We start from the raw sequence: 18597 nt of genomic DNA on the forward strand, positions 1-18597 counted from the left end.
AGCAGCTTTTAATAACCTACGCATTGATTCGATTGTTTCCTAAGGGACCAACACAAATACTTGTGCAAATCATGCATGCTTTGTATGAAATTAGTACTCTGTAGAGTGGCTTATTTCTTCACAGGTCGGTTTTTTAGAAATCAATGATCAGCTCAGTTCAGTCGCGAAGTCCTATCCAACTCTTTGCGACCCCATGGACCAGAGCAAGCCAGGCCTCCCTGTCTATCACCAACTCCCAGAGTTTACTCAAACTCATGTCCATTGAGTCGGTGATGCCAACCAACCATCTCATCCTCTGTCGTCCCCTTCTCCTCCTGCCTTCATTCTTTCCCAGCATCAAGGTCTTTTCAAATGAGTCAGTTCTTCCAATCAGGTGGCCAAAGTATTGGAGTTTCAGCTTCAGCATCAGTCCTTCCAATGAACACCCAGGACTGATCTCCTTTAGAATGGACTGGTTGGATCTCCTTGCAGTCCAAGGGACTCTCAAGAGTCTTCTCCAACAGTTCAAAAGCATCAATTCTTTGGCACTCAGATTTCCTAAAAGTCAACTCTCACATCCATACATGACTACTGGAAAAACCATAGCTTTGACTAGATGGACCTTTGTTGGCAAAGGAATGTCTCTGCTTTTTAATATGCTGTCTAGGTGGGCCATAACTTTTATTTCAAGGAGCAAGTGTCTTTTAATTTCATGGCTGCAGTAACCATCTACAGTGATTTTGGAGCCTCCCCCAAAATAAAGTCTGTCACTATTTCCATTGTTTCCCCATCTATTTGCCATGAAGTGATGGGATCGGATGCCATGATCTTAGTTTTCTGAATGTTGAGTTTTAACCCAACTTTTTCACTTTCCTATTTCACTTTCATCAAAAGATTCTTTAGCTCTTCTTCACTTTCTGCCATAAGGTGGTGTCATCTGCATATCTGAGGTTATTGATATTTCTCCTGGCCATCTTGATTCCACCTTGTGCTTCATCCAGCCCAGCATTGCACATGATGTACTCTGCATATAAGTTAAATAAGCAGGGTGACAATATACAGCCTTGACTTACTCCTTTCCCAATTTGGAACCAGTCTGCTGTTCCACGTCCAGTTGTAACTGTTGCTTCCTGACCTTCATACAGATTTCTCAGGAGGCAGGTCAGGTGGTCTGGTATTCCCATCTCTTTCAGAATTTTCCACAGTTTATTGTAATCCACACAGTCTAATGCTTTGGCATCGTCAATAAAGCAGAAATAGATGTTTTTCTGGAACTCTCTTGCTTTCTCAATGATCCAATGAATGTTAGCAATTTGATCTCTGGTTCCTCTGCCTTTTATAAATCCAGCTTGAACATCTGGAAGTTCACAATTCACATACTTTTGAAGCCTAGCTTGGAGAATTTTGAGCATTACTTTGCTAGTGTGAGATGAGTGCAATTGTGCAGTAGTTTGAGCATTCACTGGCATTGCCCTTCTTTAAGGTTGGAATGAAAACCGACCTTTTCCAGTCCTGTGGCCACTGCTCAGTACTCCACTTCAATACACCCTACCTGGTCAATGCCACTTCTTTCACTCAAGGTGGAGTAATGAGTTGTACTCACTCACTCAGTCGTGTCCGACTCTTTGCAACCCTTTGGACTGTAGCCTACCAGGGATTTCCCAGGCAAGAATACTAGAATGGATTGCCATTTCCTCCTCCAGGGGATCCTTCTGACCCAGGGACTGAACCTCTGTCTCCTGAATTGCAGGAGGATTCTTTACCTACTGAGCCATTGAAGGAGTAATGAAACTGGGGTTCAAACACTAATTATCTTTACATAGGAAGGAAGGAAGTGCCATAACCTCAGTTTGTACCACTGACCTTGGCTGGCTTGACAACCACAGTTCAAAGAGTTTAAAGGGAGTTATAGAATTATAGGGGGGAATCACAAAGCTAACCCCACATAAAATATGCCCAGACATGTATACAACACAGACAATGGGTTAAACAATTGCTCTGACATCTGGAAAGCATCCTTGATTTAATCACTAAATAATAAGAGAAGGGGTAGCCCTAATGACACCACCACCTGCCTTTAAGTACTTATTGCATCTGGCTTGATTCATGCCTTCATCTATGAGGAAGGGTAAATTTGACAGCATCCCTTTTCTTCTCTGAATTTACATTAAAGAAGGTAAATGGTCTGGATCAAGTTTGTTATGGCTGCCTGAATCACCCTCAGTGAAGGCAATTTCTGATTTATGAGCTTAGAGATAATTATGTAACCTCTGGCCACATTTTTTTTAATTGCCCAAATTCTGGACTCCTGCTAATCATTATACCCTCATCAGAGGTCAAGAGGGAGGAAGGACTTATAGATGAAGGTTTGGTGGTGACATAAAAGTATAGAACTACTCATTCAACACTTTAATAGATTTTTATCACCTAAGTGATCCCGTTACTCATTACCACAGATAATCACAAGCCAGGTTTGCCCAGTGCTTCTAAGCCACCAAGCCCATCACCTAACTGAAATTATATAAATTCAAACCTCCAAATCATTCTGAATCACTCATTCTGACACCTGAACTCTACTTCACACATGTACCTAATTGCCCCATCTTCATTATTCTTTCTTTCCCTTCAATGCCTCATGTCATTCCTGGACCTGAGCCTCAGAATCTCCTTGACTACTGTTTAGATTCTCCCATGGATACAGTATGATTAACAATACCATGAATATACCTCATTCGACTCAGCCCAGGCTTCAGTATCTCATACCTCTGTGCTCTAGATTCATAAAAGAGTATTAGAAAGATACAACACATGTATACCCACATGTCCCCATGAAACTGAGATATAGTGTTTGAGAACACGGAGCAGTGAAGTTCTGCCTGTTTTACTTGCTTTCACACAAACATGGACCAAACATTCCTAATTTATGCAGTGCGAAGTTGCTTAACTTCATAGACATAAGTGACACAGCAGATGCAATAATACTTTTATAAACTAATCATAATTTGCACTATCTTGGACCATTGTCTGTCATATCTTTCAATGCCATCTCTGGAGGGGTCTATGAAATGCATTCTACTATGAGTTTACTGCCAAAGATAATGTTTCTAAAGAGTAGTAGCTTTTGTCTCTGAGGTAATAATTACATGTCCTCTTGCGTTTTCCTTTTAATCATGTCTGCCATGAATCTTAGAGCTAAATTAAATGCCCACTCTCAGAAAGCATGCTTCCCTTTCATAGTCTTCATTTTCTGTTTTTAATAGTCTTATTGTAAAACTGCCTTTTATTGTAAGTCACATCACGTCCTTTGAAAAAATAGACTATTACATTATTTTTAAAAATAAACTCACCCCATGAACAATACTCAAAGTATGTCTACAGTACACCTCAGATATCATCATGTGCTAAAAGGACTTGTTGACTATAAAAGTTTTAAATTCAATACAATTATTTGAATTATAGAACTTATTTACATGAGCACTTAGATACTGACCATGTCCCAGGTTGGCATGATTCAGTTCATGGGGTCACAAAGAGTCAGACACAAGTTAGCGACTGAACAGCAGCAACATGTGTCTCAGGGTGATGTGCTATAGACATGCTTTGTAGTAGTGAGGATTTTATAGAGACTTAGAGTACAGTAACAGGACTGTTTAAATAAGCCTAACTAGAGACATCTTACAAACCAAAGTTTACAATGTGAAAGGCCATCAGCAGTGGTTTAGTGGGTCTACTTAAATTATTCTATAATTATCTTCTCTGTTACATATGCTTTCTCCCCCATCTTTTGCTGATTTACATTACTTGCCTGGCTGTAACTGGCCTTAAACTTTCAGTGTCAAAGAAGCTTATCAAGAAAACTGATTATGTTGAGGGAAAAAAATCTTCATAAAAGCAGTATGTAAAACAAACCACTGTCTGTTTTACAAATGATTATCTTCTTTTTCAGCCTAGGATGTAGCATCCACTCCTGTGCAACTCAAATCTATATGGGATTGTCATCTGATTTACAGCAGATGGCCTGGCATCATAGGAAAATAATTTACTGTGCCGATGCCTCACGTCCTGTAAATCAATAGCTTGAATACAGAGACATCTCAATTAGATGGTACAAGGGTAGCACGATCTGCACCCTCCTTTCTTTTATCATTAAAATGGCAAGTATTACAAAGCAGTACTTGTTTCAAAGTTGCTTCAGGGGGTGGGGGAGGAGCTATTATTTCAAGGCGGAAGACATAAAGTGAGAGTTGCCATCAAACACAATGAAAAACTGAGCACAAGGCTGTACAAGTAATAGCCTGCGAGGGGTGGGACATGCATTTGTTAAAGTATTGACTGGTGCATTTCTACAGCACCTGTATTATCACGGGCTCCAAGAGTTGAACAGGGTGTTAAATTATGACTCTGAACACAGAGGAGTCATCCATCCTTTCTACCCTATTCCTCCAAGATGCTGCTAAACCAAAATCGCACACATTCATGGTACGAGCCACCATGAGATAAATCATCTAAAGGCTCAATTCTGCTCTCTTCCGGAAACACAGATAAAACCGTTACCAATATAAAAGCCTCATGATGAGGAAGCAAAATTATCATCACCAATTTTATCCAAATCCCAATGGTAAATCCAAGGCAAGACAGAGCTTGCTGAGGAAAATCTTAGGGAAATTTTTAAAATTTGAATCTGAGACAGTCTCATGAGGGAGAAAAGAGTTAAAAATTATTCTCCTGGTTTTTGCAAAGTGAAGTAAAACACAAAAACAAAAGCAAAGTCCCTCATAGGGTGCCTAGATCTGATTCTAGGACTGTAATTGCACAAGTTTGTGTTTCTTCTGAGAAACTGCAGAGATTTTAAATAATAGGTTGAAACTTTACCTGGCCTCACATTAACCATATTTGAAAGCTGAAAGATTTTTACTGTGCTGACATTAAATCAAAGAGTTACTTTTCCCAAATCGTTTCAAATTCAAGTTATGTTTTTTAAAGGAAAAATGCTGATTCTAATTTTAACAGATTCTAAATATTACTCTAAATAAGGTGTAAGAGTTTACTGGAAGATTCACACTCTCTCTACCTGAAAATAGGACTATAAGCCCAGTAAAACTGCATCTTCCTGGCTGGCCTTTCCCAGATCATACCTACAGGCCGCATAGCCCACTCATCTTACTTTGGAAAGATACTCTGAAAAGCCATCAGTGAAGAAAAGATAACTCAGTTCAACAAATTTAAGTCTGAGGTACAAATGGAAAGTTCCAGAAGATTGGTCCAAATGCAATTGGATGGCTTGGCTAGAAGCTAAACTGTTGGTCATTAGCTTCTCAAATGTAACACGAGCTTGCACAGTGGCAATTCAAGCAAAAGTGTAACTGGTACGGGGAGCAATGCAGCTCGGGAAGCAAGATGCTCCGGACAGAACAGTACCTGGAGAACTGCTGCTGCAGGCCGCGCATCTGAATTCTGTTGCGCTCAGATTCCAGTGTCACCTCCTGCAAGCGCTTCTCACTCTGAAGGCGCAAGTGTCTCTCCTCTTCCAATTCATGTATCAGCTTCTCATGCTGTAAAAGGCACACAGGGGATGACTTTTAAGAAGGTGTTTCTTAAATATTACTACAAAATAATCAGTAGTCACTTTTGGTTGCTACATGCTACCTTGGACTTTATATATTAATTAATTTTATCCTCATTGAAACCTCATGAAGTAGGTTCTAGTATTAATCTCTTGTTATCTAGGAAACCAAGGATCCAAGACATTAGTTTGTTGTAAAAACAAACAAGGTAACAAGTATTCAATCCTGGCTGATTTGACTCCAATGTCTGAATGATTTCCACCAAATCAGGTGGCTTCCTAGGCAGAAATGAAGACCAAAGAATGAATAATGCCATACTAGCAAATGCAAACCATTTTGGGTAATAGCGAGTAAGTTCATTGGTGACTGTTGAGAATGATTTCATCTCTCCAATCTCTGGTAATACTCTAAAAGGAACATTTCTGTATTACGTAAAGACATTCCAACTTAATTATACCATGGAGCTGATGAGGATAAGGTTAAAGAACTATTTTGTATTTGCCCAATTAGATTTTTATAAATTTATAAATTTTTAATTTACAAATAAAGGGGTTTATTTGTAATCCCAGAAAATGAGCTCTTCACAAATGGACATCAGGAGTTAAAAAGAGGGACTGGATGACCCAGGATAAATGGTTCAGCAAAATCCCACTTCAGGAACAGATAAAAAGCACACATGCTCAGATTCTGACATTATAGACTCAGCTAAAACTAACAACTCTTTTGGTTCTGTTTTGCTGCTATTGCTGCTGTTTCTTTTTTTAAAGCATGTCATGCTATTATGGCTATGGATACTACTAAATTAAGCAATTTGTGTACAGCATATATAATCAACAATAAAAATCAAAGACAATGCCTGATTATGAGGGACCTACATTCTTCAAGGGAAAGAATGGAAGCAGAGACTTGAATCTCTAAATAAATCAAACACTATGACTCTGTACATTGAATTATCCAGATGAAACTTGATCCACGGTATCATTCAAGGAAAAAAACATTCTTCTGAGGGCCATGAATGAAACAGACCATTTCTGGAAAAAAATCAAGGTCCTCTAAAAATACTTCACACTCTGTGCCTCGGCAACTTTGACTATATTCTCCCTCCTGCGTAAAAAGCCTGCTCTATTGGGTAGGGAGCAGCAGCTGCGCGACACTGGAGAGACTTTGAGGAGATACTCCATGCCCAAGGGCAAAGGAGAAGCCCCAGTAAGATGGTAAGAGGGGACAAACTGCATTTAGAATCAAACTGCATTACACGCCAGAGACGCTCAGAGGGCTCAAACAAACCTTGTGCGCAGCAGGACCCAGGGACCCCACAGAGACTGAGACAGAACTGCGTTTGAGTGTCCCCTGTGGGGGTACGGGTCGGCAGTGGTCTGCCGCAGGGGCGGCGGCTCTGGGTATAGTAGACCAGAGTGTGCCACAGCCCTCTTGGGGGACACTGCCATCAACCCCACCATAGAGCCGCCAGAACTCACACAGGACTGGGGAACCAGATGCTTGGGGGTCACAGGACCTTCTGAGCGCCAGGACCCAGGAGGACGGAGCAGTGAGCCCACAAGAGACTGACCCAGGCTCGCCCGTGAGTGTCCAGGAGTCTCCGGTGAAGGCATGGGTCGGTGGTGGCCTGCTGCAGGGATGGGGGAACTGAGTGTAGCAGTACATGAGTGGGCCTTTCGAAGGAGGTCGCCATTATCTTCATTACCTCCACCACAGTTTCAGTTCAGTTTAGTCACTCAGTTGTCCCTGATTCTTCGCAACCCCGTGGACTGCAGCAAGCCAGGCTTCCCTGTCCATCACCAACTCCCAGAGTTTACTCAAACTCATGTCCATTGAGTCGGTGATGCCATCCAGCCATCTCATCCTCTGTTGTACCCTTCTCCTCTGGCCTTCAATCTTTTCCAGCATCAGAGTCTTCATAGATGAGTCAGTTCTTCCAATCAGGTGGCCCAAAGTATTGGAGTTTCAGCTTCAGCATCAGTCCTTCCAATGAACACCCAGGACTGACCTCTTAGGATGGACTGATTGGATCTCCTTGCAGTCCAAGGGACTCTCAAGAGTCTTCTCCAACACCACAGTTCAAAAGCATCAATCCTTTGGTGCTCAGCTTTCCTAAAAGTCCAACTCTCACATCCATACATGACTACTGGAAAAACCACAGCTTTGACTAGATGGACCTTTGTTGGCAAAGGAATGTCTCTCCTTCTTAATATGCTGTCTAGGTGGACCCAGGTAAATAACAGGGAGGGAACACAGCCCTACCCATCAGCAGAAAATTGGATTAAAGTTTTACTGAGTATGGCCCACCCATCAGAACAAGACCCATTTCCCCCTCAATCAGTCTCTCCCATCAGGAAGCTCCCATAAGCCTCTTATCCTTCTCCATCAGAGAGCAAACAGACTGAACACCACAATCACAGAAAACTAACCAATCTGATCACATGGACCACAGCCTTGTCCAACTCAGTGAAACTATGAGACATATACCCTGTAGGGCCACCCAATATGAACGGGTCATGGTGGAGAGTTCTGACAAAATGTGGTCTACTAGAGAAGAGAATGGCAAACCACTTCAGTATTCTTGCCTTGAGAACCCCATGAACAGTATGAAAAGGCAAAAAGATAGGACAATGAAAGATGAACTCCCTTTTTTCCTTGGTAAGTCTAGCTAAAGGTTTCTCAATCATCATTTTCAAAGAATCAGCTCTTAGTTTCATTGATGTTTTCCGTTGTCTTTTTAGTAAACATTTTTTAGTTTAGAAACTTTTAGATATCATTTATCTCCACTCTGATCTTTGTTACATCTTTCCAGCTATGAACTTTAAGCTTAGTTGGTTTATCTTTTTTTAGTTCCTTAAGGTATAAAGTTAGGTTTTTTATTTGAGATATTTCTTTTTCCTTGAAGTAGACATGTTAGTCTGCTTGATGTTGTCTAATAAGTCCCTTACACTATCTTCCTTTTTTCAAATTCTTTTTTTCTTCTAATCTGCTTAGATGAATTCCTTTGCCCTGTCTTCACTATCACTGATCCCTTCTTTTGCTGAGGAACTGATCTAGTATATTTTTCACTTGTTATTTTGATCCTCAGCTCTCTGACTTCTGTTTGGTAATTTCTTATATTTTTCTATCTCTATTGATGTTCTTACTCTATTCATCTAGTCTTCTCCCAAGTTTGGTTAGCATCTTTATAACCACTACTTTGAACCCTTTATTGGGTAAATTACTCATCTCCACTTCATTTAGGGTTTTTCCGAGGTCTTGTCTTATTCTTTCATTTGGAACATATTTTTCTGTTTCCGTATTTTGTTTGACTCTTTATGATTGTTTCTGTGTATTAAGTGAAACACTTGTGTCTCCCCGCCTTGAAGGAGTGGCCTCCTTGCCCTAGATCTTGGCTTTCTCATGAAACTTTGTAATTGGCCAGGTAGTCTGCTTTATTATTTTTTAATGGCTCCCGGTTGGCGGTGGTGTGCCAAGAACTGTCAGTGTTATAAAGGGAAAGAACGCAGTCAGCACCTAGTTTCAGGGTGCTTGGAAGCCAGACCCCTCAGGCAGTACTTTGGACATATGCAAACGATTCAAGTTCCTTTGGGAATGCAGCTATAAACCCTGCTGGCTCCAGACCAGGCAATCTGGATGTGTCCTCTGGGCATCAGCTGCAATATTCAGGGCTCTAGATGAATGCATTTGGAAGTCACTAGTGTCTGCTCCCAAGACTACCGCCACAGCCTCTAGATGAGTGGTAAATCTGAAGCTGTCCCTCAGGCTGAGGCTCCAGGATAAGTAAACAGGCCTCTTTCACAGAATGACTAAATAAACGTGTGTCTCACTCCAGTGTCTGTGCAGTGTCTTAAGAACTGCCTCGGATTGTTAACAGATCTGTGGGACTTCACAATGCAAGCCCCTCTGGCTACCAGAGCCAGGCAATCAAGGAGCATCCCCTGTGCCCACAAACACTGGGGCACCAGACACAGGTTAGAGCTATCTTCCAAGAGACGCTGGCATTCTGGAGCACAGTACAGAGTGTGAAGAGAGCATCTGCCTCTAAGGTCTTTGGAAGATTTGAAGTCCGTCCTTTGATGTGTGTTTAATTAGAAGAATGCCCCGCACACTGGCGCTATGCTGATAAGTCTTCCACAGAAAGACTGAGTTCCTGGGTCTGTTTGTTGCCTCTTGCTGTGCCCTCAAGTGGTAGCTGTTTAAAAACACTTTCTCCAGCGGTTGCCATTCTGTGAGACCCACAAAGGGAAGCCCTGCTGACTTCTAGAGCCAGGTGATATAGGGGTGTCCCTTTGTGGCTGCTGCAGAAATGAGGGTACCAGACAAGGGCACAAGCTCTTTTCTGGGAGAGACCAGGAGCTAGAGTGAGGGAGAGTGAGAGGATAAAGACTGTGTCCACCAGCCTCCACCCCGAGAGCCTCTCCATGGGTCGCTAGGAGTGTGTCAGGCCAGGAGCTTCTGGACAAGGAAATGGGCCTCCTCAGAAAGACCAGGGGTGGTACAATCTGCTATCTGTGTGCTGGGGGTGGCAGCCTGCTGAGTACTGTCTCTCTGATTGTTACACTTCCATGAACCCAGGAAAGCAAGTATCCTGGCCGTTTAGAGCCAGGTGCCCAACGGCGGTCCTCTGGGCTGCTGCCAGAAAACTGTATACCAGACGTAAAAATCCAGGGCACCAGCTGTGTGTGACAGCTCCCATCTTGAGACACTGGCACTGGGGATCTGGCAGGGAGAGACCACATAGATGCCACCTTCCAAGAAGAAAAGGAAAGAGATGGTGTCTGCAGGCTTTAGTGAGGCAGAGGACGAGTACAAGGATGCCACTGGCCAGTGCCTCCATTCATGGTCAGAATCCAAATAGGCCCCTTCCCCCCGGCAGGCACTGAAACACTTAAAGATCAGCAAACAAATCTTCACACAAGGTCTGGGAGCTTTTGTAACTGCTGCCTCTGTGCTGTGCCCTGGGGTGAACCAGCCCTTTAAGAGCAGTTTTCCAGTTCACTGTAGCTCTTTGGGTCTCATGATCATGAGCCGCACTGGCTTTCAAAGCCTGATGTTTCGGGGGCTTGTCTCTCAGGTGCAAGTCCTGAGTTGGGGTGCCTTGACGTGGGGTACAGACTTCCCATTCCTGAGGGAGAAGTTCAGGATTTATGAGTTCCCTCCCAGTTGTGGGTCACCACACCAGGGTGTGGGGTTTAAGGCAGGGTCAGGTATCTGCTTCTACCCACCTCGATGGAGCCTTTTACTCACTTGATATGATGAAAAAGTTGAGCTAGTTTGGGAGTCTTTTTCGGAGGGAATTGTCCCATAGGCAGCCTAGTTTTGGAGTGTCCGTGGGAGGAGGTGAGTTCAGCATCTTCCCACAATGCCATCTTAGATCACCTTTTAACACTTATTTTAAAAGGACAAATTTATCCCAGCACAATGGACAGACAGTCTGAGAATGACGCTACTTAGACCCAATTTCATTCATGAGAAACGTAAGTGAACACAGAAAACTGCACCTGAATGAACCTAGTTAGAAATATTCAATCCCACACATCAGCCCACCATGTGTCATGAGCCACCCCATCCACATCTGACGCTAACACTTGCCCTCTGATCTCACACAGCCTTCTTTCCACTGCTTCACAATAACTCACAAGCTGCAGCCCTTCCCATGATCACTCCCACAAGCAAAGTGCATGTCCTTTTGAAAGTCAAGTACCATATTTATTGTGTTATTTCTGTATATCTTAACTATTTAACACTGTAAAACTTAGCTGCCATTTTTATTAGATGCCTATTTTTTTTAGAGTCACTTACAAAGTTTTTCAGTATTGTGTCCCTGGTTTCATTTTTCCTACAAGCCCTGTTTTTAGAAACAGATATGTCATATTACAGCAGAGCTATGTATCATGGTGGAGAAAAAGAACTCTGAATCAAGAGGAAGATTCCAAAGTCCTTTCTTCCTTAAGTAAGTAAGTGTTAATCTCTCAGTCGTGTCCAGCTTTTGCGGTCTGTGGACTGTATGTAGCCAGCTAAGCTACTCTGTCCATGGGATTCTCTAGGCAAGAATACCAGAATGGGTTGCCATTTCCTTCTCCTTTCCTTCTCTGGGCACAAGAGAATAGTTGGACCTTCAACACAGAATCAAACATAAAAACCAAAAGAAAGTGTTTTATATATTTTTCTTAAGTTTTTGTTTTGATGTGGATCATTTTTTTTTAATCTTTATTGAATTTGTTACAATATTGCTTCTCTTTTATGTTATGATTTCTTGGCCACAAGGAGCATGGGATCTTAAGTTCTGGGACTGGGGATCAAACCCACCATCCCTTGCATTGGGAGGCAAAGTCTAAATCATTGGACTTTCAGGGAAGTCCCAAGAAAACTCTTAATTTCAAGTCTTTTGATCACATCTTTATCTCATAGCCTTCACATAAGATTTCCTCAATCACTAGCCTGTAACTAAACCTCCAGCAAGGGAGACTCCACCATTCCTCTGGGTAACTCAATTTATTTTTTTTTAACTCCTATTTTGCTAATTTTCCTAAGTTGCTTAAATTGTTTTGAGTATCAAAAAAGTCTCCTAACTGTATGTTACCAGGAAATGGAGAAAAATCTATAGGTACTATCATTATTTCCTAATTTAATACAATTCTTCTTAGAAGAAGATCTATGTACACACGCTTATGGACGTATTGATTTACTTAGACCACAAATGTTTACTGAACAGGTACCACTGTGTGCCAGACATTAGATGAAACAAGCAAAGAATCCAAAAGACACGATCCCTGGCTGCAGTAGACTTAGTCACCAGTGGGCGTGGCAGGTACTACATGAACTATCACACAGACAAATGCATCAATAAAAACTGATGGATAATTAAGGGGTTGCTGAAAGATGACAGCCAGAGAAACTGATTTTGTTCAGTGTGTTAGGGAAAGGATTCTCTGAGGAAATAATATACAAACTGAGGTCTCTGTGATGACCAGGAGTTACTTGGTAAAGAAAAGGGATCAGTTCTCTAAGCAGAATAAGTAGCAAGCAGAAAGTCTTTGGTTACATGTGAAAAGAACAAAGAGAAGTTCAGCGTGCCTGGAGCCTGGTGAGCAAGGGGACAGAGTGACATATGACACAGGCGGAAGGAGCCAGGGGAACAAGAAGGTCATATTAAAATGTGAGATTATATCTAGAGTACAGCAATAACTGTTTAGCACATTTAAATCAAGTGAGTGATAGGATCTAATAAAGATTGTGCAAAGATCACCTGATGACTGAGTGGATAAAAAACTGAACTAAGAGGCTGAATAACAGAATGGGAAGATATTTAAATAGAGAATGGTGAATGCTACCAGGTACTAGTTAAGACTGTACCACTTGCTAGTCCAGCAGGTTTGGACAGGGGATTTAACTTGAAATATAACTGTTTTAAGCTTGCTTCTTCTGCATATTTGGGACAGCAAAATCACCCAACCCAACTTCACAGTATCACTGTGAGGAATGAATAAAATAATGTATAGAAAAGCACTGAAAAATCTTGAAAGTCCCATATAAAAATAAGATATGGCTAACGAGAACTATACAGCTTACATTATCTAATAGAGTTACTTTTGGTAAATTCTATAGGCATTTTAGTCTTTAATGATCACTACATATTATATAAATATCACAGTTATGTATTTATCTTAAAAGGCTCAAAAATGTGTTTTTTTAAAGCAAATCAAACATTAATTCTGAAGGGAAGTACCTTTTAAATTATATTTTAATGTGAGAACCTAGAGACCATCTTTATCCAAATGTTAACTAGAATGCATATAACCCTGTGTTTGGACCTCCTGCAAGACATTATTTTTCAGTCTCCTTACTCAGTATCATCTTAAACAGATGGCCTGATCTGTGATGTGCCAAAATGCCAGGAGTTAATATTAAGATATTAACACTTGATTACAAATACAGAAAGCCAAGAAATACCTCTCTCCAAGGTCTAATGATATTTAGTGATTCTAGTTACATGCGTGGGTGATACTACTGGCAAACTTAGTTACAGAAGAGTCACAGTATATTAACATTTATGTATGGAAACGAGAAAGATGGTACTAACGAACCTATCTGCAAGGCAGCAAAGGAGACACAGGCACAGAGAACAGACTTACAGACAAGGACTGAGGGGAGGCAGGAGAGGGTGAGATGAATGGAGAGAGTAGCATGGAAGCTTATACATTACCATATGTAAAATAGAGAGTCAACAGAAATTTGCTATATGACTCAGGAAACTCAAACCGGGGCTCTATAACCATCTAGAGGGGTGGGAAGGGGTAGGAGGCGGGAGGGAGGTTCAAGAGAAAGAAGACATATATACACCTATGGCTAATTCATGGTGATGTATGACAGAAATCAAACCAATATTGTAAAGCAATTGTCCTTCAATTAAAAGTAAATAAATGTTACAAAAGGAGGAGTTTACTTGCTGTGAAAGTTCCAGTGCCATCATGTACGGTCATGAGCTAGGTGAAGATGCTCGGGAGTAAGAGAGGCACCTCCCACACAAGCTCCAGGCATTCCGTGTAAGTCCCGCCCAGTGAGTGACATGAGGCCTCGTGTCATCTGGAGGCATTCTGCACTGATATGATGCTCAACGGCACATGATACTATACAGAAAGGCATTCACTATGCTTCCATTTCAAAAGCTTTCTTGAAATGTGCTCAAATTATAATATTTTTCTTTAATAATATTTTACAACCAAACAGCTATAGGAAAAATATTAATACTCTTGGATGGTGAAAGAATCTAAAAGATACTGAAAAATAAACTAAAGGCCATTAGAGAAGGCCCCTGGGATTAAATATTCTTGGGTATTTATGGAAAAAAATATATAAACTCATTCAAGAAATGTGGACTCTGGCAAATAAGCTATATACTGTGCCAAGGGGATTTTAAGTAAATAGACTAATAGAAAAGTACATTTGAATCAATGACATACACATAAAGCACGGCAGTAAGACACAGTAATCAAAATTGCTTAGATTTGCTTATTAATTGGTATCCAGACAATCACAGATATTGCCACGTGTTCACCAATCAACATCTGATGTATACTGAAATGTTTTAAGACTACCCAGAGTGCAGAGTTCCAAAGAATAGCAAGGAGAGATAAGAAGGCCTTCCTCAGAGATCAGTGCAAAGAAATAGAGGAAAACAATAGAATGGGAAAGACTAGAGATCTTTTCAAGAAAATTAGAGATACCAAGGGAACATTTCATGCAAAGATGAACTCAATAAAGGACAGAAATGGTATGAACCTAACAGAACCAGAAGATATTGAGAAGAGATGGCAAGAATACACAGAAGAACTGTACAAAAAAGATCTTCATGACTCAGATAAACACAATGGTGTGATCACTCATACTCACCTAGAACCAGACATCCTGGAATGTGAAGTCAGGGGGGTCTTAGAAAGCATCACTACAAACAAAGCTAGTGGAGGCAATGGAATTCCAGTTGAGCTATTTCAAATCCTAAAACATGATGCTGTGAAAGTGCTGCACTCAATATGTCAGCAAATTTGGAAAACTCAGCAGTGGCCACAGGACTGGAAAAGGTCAGTTTTCATTCCAATCCCAAAGAAAGGCAATGCCAAAGGATGCTTGAACTACCACACAATTGCACTCATCTCACACACTAGTAAAGTAATGCTCAAAATTCTCCAGGCCAGGCTTCAGCAATACATGAACTGTAAACTTCCAGATGTTCAAACTGGTTTTAGAAAAGGCAGAGGACCCAGAGATCAAATTGCCAACATCCGCAGGATCATGGAAAAAGCAAGAGAGTTCCAGAAAAACATCTACTTCTGCTTTATTCACTATGCCAAAGCTTTTGACTGTGTGGATCAAAATAAATTGTGGAAAATTCTGAAAGAGATAGGAATACCAGACCACCTGATCTGCCTCTTAAGAAACCTGCATACAGGTCAGGAAGCAACAGTTAGAACTGGACACGGAACAACAGACTGATCCTAAATTGGGAAAGGAGTACATCAAGGCTGTATATTGTCACCCTGCTTATTTAACTTATATACAGAGTACATCATGAGAAATGCTGGGCTGGAGGAAGCACAAGCTGGAATCAAGATTACCAGGAGAAATATCAATAACCTCAGATATGCAGATGACACCACCCTTATGGCAGAAAGTGAAGAAGAACGAAAGAACCTCTTGACACAAGCGAAATAAGAGAGTGAAAAAGTTGGCTTAAAGCTCAACATTCAGAACACTAAGATCACGGCATCCGGACCCATCACTTCACAGCAAATAGATGGGGAAACAGTGGAAACAGTGGCTGATTTTATTTTTCTGGGCTCCAAAATCACTGCAGATGGTAATTGCAACCATGAAATTAAAAGATGCTTGCTCCTTGGAAGGAAAGTTATGACCAACCTAGAAAGCATATTAAAAAGCAGAGACATTACTTTGTCAACAAAGGTCTGTCTAGTCAAGGCTATGATTTTTCCAGTAGTCATGTATGGATGTGAGAGTTGGACTATAAAGAAAGCTGCTGAAGAATTGATGCTTTTGAACTGTGGTTTTGGAGAAGACTCTTGAGAGTCCCTTGGACTGCAAGGAGATCCAACCAGTCCACCCTAAAGGAGATTAGTTCTGAGCGCTCATTGGAGGGACTGATGCAGAAGCTGAAACTCCAATACTTTGGCCACCTGATGCGGAGAGCTGACTCATTTGAAAAGACCCTGATGCTGGGAAAGACTGAGGGCAGAAGGAGAAGGGTTCGACAGAGAATGAGATGGTTGGATGGCATCACCAACACAATGGACATGGGTTTGGGTGGACTCTGGGAGTTGGTGATGGACAGGGAGGCCTGATGTGCTGCAGTTCATGGGGTCGCAAAGAGTCGGACATGACTGAGTGACTGAAGTGAACTGAGAGACCCTAAATAATCCTTTTATTTCTCTTGTTACCTATTGAGAATCCAAAATTGACATGTGACTCTTTTTCTTCTGAAGTCCATAAACTAAATCCACATCAGCAACAAGTGAAACTGTTGTTTTCTTGAAACTAGTTTTTAATGAGAAAACTCTGCATTAACCAATTTCTATCAAGCTGCTGTAAAAATTGTTCTAAATTAAGCTATACTTATTACCTTTAATTGCAGCCTCATTTTTGCTTTTTACACAAATTGCAATATATTTTCCCTGTAAGGCTCCCTGAATTCAATATCCCCATTAGTTATGAAAGATTCTGTTACCCTAGAAGCAGAAAAACAGATAAGGAACTTTAGAATTGATTTTTTTCAAAGCCTGTGCTGTTGCCTGTAACTGAAGTATCAGAATCAGATTTTGAGATGCTAGGACAGAAGTGGCCCAATACACATTTACAGAGCTGATAACATCGCCCAAGAGAGACAAAGCTTTTATTCTAAGAAAAAAAATACACAGAGCTCGGTTTAAAAAAAAAATTTTTTTTTTTTTGCGAGGATAGCAGAAAGGGTAAGCAAGACAAATAAAGGAAAGGTGTGTGTGTTGGGAGTGGAAATTTCAAGGGTAAAGAAGACAGATCTGCTCTTAGGAGGAGCTTAAACATGTCCTCAATGCTAGACGGGAACTCTAAAAAGAGAAGTGGCCACAGGTGAATCATTCCACACGATTACATTTTCTTAGGCAAAAATCACCTATATATTTATTACTTATCAAGAAGATACCAATGTGCACTTTATGGCAGGAGTATTTTCAGGGTGGGTTGTGCACAGAAGCATGATAAAACGAAGGTTGGGAATGTCAAGATTGATGTCGATTATAAAAACACATTGGAACAAATTGTGACAAATCATGGTATCCAACAAAAAGAGCAAATTAAGTTGTCTTTTGCTTATCGTTACTGATCTTTATTATTGATCAAATAGGAATACAGAAAGAATAAAGTAGTGATATGGCATTCATAATATAAAGTAATGCAGTTTTGACTTTATTATCACCATATAGCTAAAAAAATAAAAGGACAGAAAGTTATACACTGATCCACACCCCACAGTTTTCATCCATTTACAGTGCTATGAACTTCACTGTCAGGACTTCTGTGAAAGCGCCACAGGGAACGCCAGTCCACTGGGTTATTGTCTTTTTTGTTCTCCCATTAATTCGCTGTGCAACATACAATGACCTCTATGGACCCCTTTCTAAAATGCTAAGGTTCCTTTCAACACGCACATAGACATCCATGAAATCTGCCACAATCAATGATGGGGTTTGGGACAAGTTACCCTTAAATATGGCACCTTGGCAGACTGAATGTCTTAACCTGAAGCAGCTTGAGGAAGCAAGATGCAGAAGATGGAAGGTCGCTCTGACCTTCCCCAACTCCTTCACCTTCTTCCCAGCAACAGGTCATAAAACTCCCATACAAGAGAAGTCCTTCCTCTACCCAGGAGACAGAGAATTTCAGGCCAGGAAGTTCACACAAACAAACCGTGTTAAACTAACTCATCCTACTAGTATTCTTCACCACTTACTACCCCAGCCCATACCCCTCTGCCCTGTTAATTCTTCACAAATTGGTTCCCCCTCCCTCTTTTTCTTTTTTTTTTAAATATAAAAGCTTCCTGCTCTGGTCACTTCCTTGGGTCATTTTCTTGTGAAGGCTCCTATGGACGCATAAAATTCAATATAATGTAAACAATAAGGTCCTAATGGAAAGCACTGAGAACTATATTCAATATCTTATAATAAACCATAATGGAAAAGATTATGAAAGAGAATGTATATGTATATATCTCTATGTAAAAGAATATATGCAAGCGTGTATATAATTGAATCACTTTGCTGCACAGCAGAAATTAATACTTTATAACTCAACTATACTTCAATAAAATAAATTTTAAAAAATGAATAAAATGCCTTTGTTTTTCTTCCATTAATCTGTTTTATATCATTTTAATTCTTAGGCCCAGGCAGAGGCCAAAAAAGGGTAGAAAACAATCTCTCCTTCTCTACAGCACCAAGGAAAACATAAATACTAATGGTGCAGAGTGTAATGAGATGAAACATGGTGTCTATCAGACATG

General features: G+C 40.8%; 2 protein-coding genes across 7 annotated transcripts in view; one reads left to right on the forward strand and one right to left on the reverse strand.

Moving 5' to 3' along the window:
* NCKAP5 (NCK associated protein 5) overlaps nt 1-18597 on the reverse strand; it is a 1099478-nt gene that overhangs the window by 489454 nt on the left and 591427 nt on the right. For all 6 annotated transcript variants that reach the window (XM_065931416.1, XM_065931421.1, XM_065931418.1 and 3 more), the window contains one exon: nt 5398-5531. In XM_065931416.1, coding sequence (XP_065787488.1) covers nt 5398-5531 — 134 coding nt within the window. The remainder of the gene's footprint in view (nt 1-5397; nt 5532-18597) is intronic.
* Nucleotides 10288-18597, forward strand: part of LOC136162928 (ATPase GET3-like) — a 38289-nt gene continuing 29979 nt past the window's right edge. Inside the window, 1 exon segment of the mRNA XM_065927367.1 lies at nt 10288-10388. Within this exon segment, the coding sequence (XP_065783439.1) occupies nt 10288-10388 (101 nt within the window).

This window comes from Muntiacus reevesi, chromosome 3, assembly GCF_963930625.1.
Source record: "Muntiacus reevesi chromosome 3, mMunRee1.1, whole genome shotgun sequence".
Lineage (NCBI taxonomy): Eukaryota > Metazoa > Chordata > Mammalia > Artiodactyla > Cervidae > Muntiacus > Muntiacus reevesi.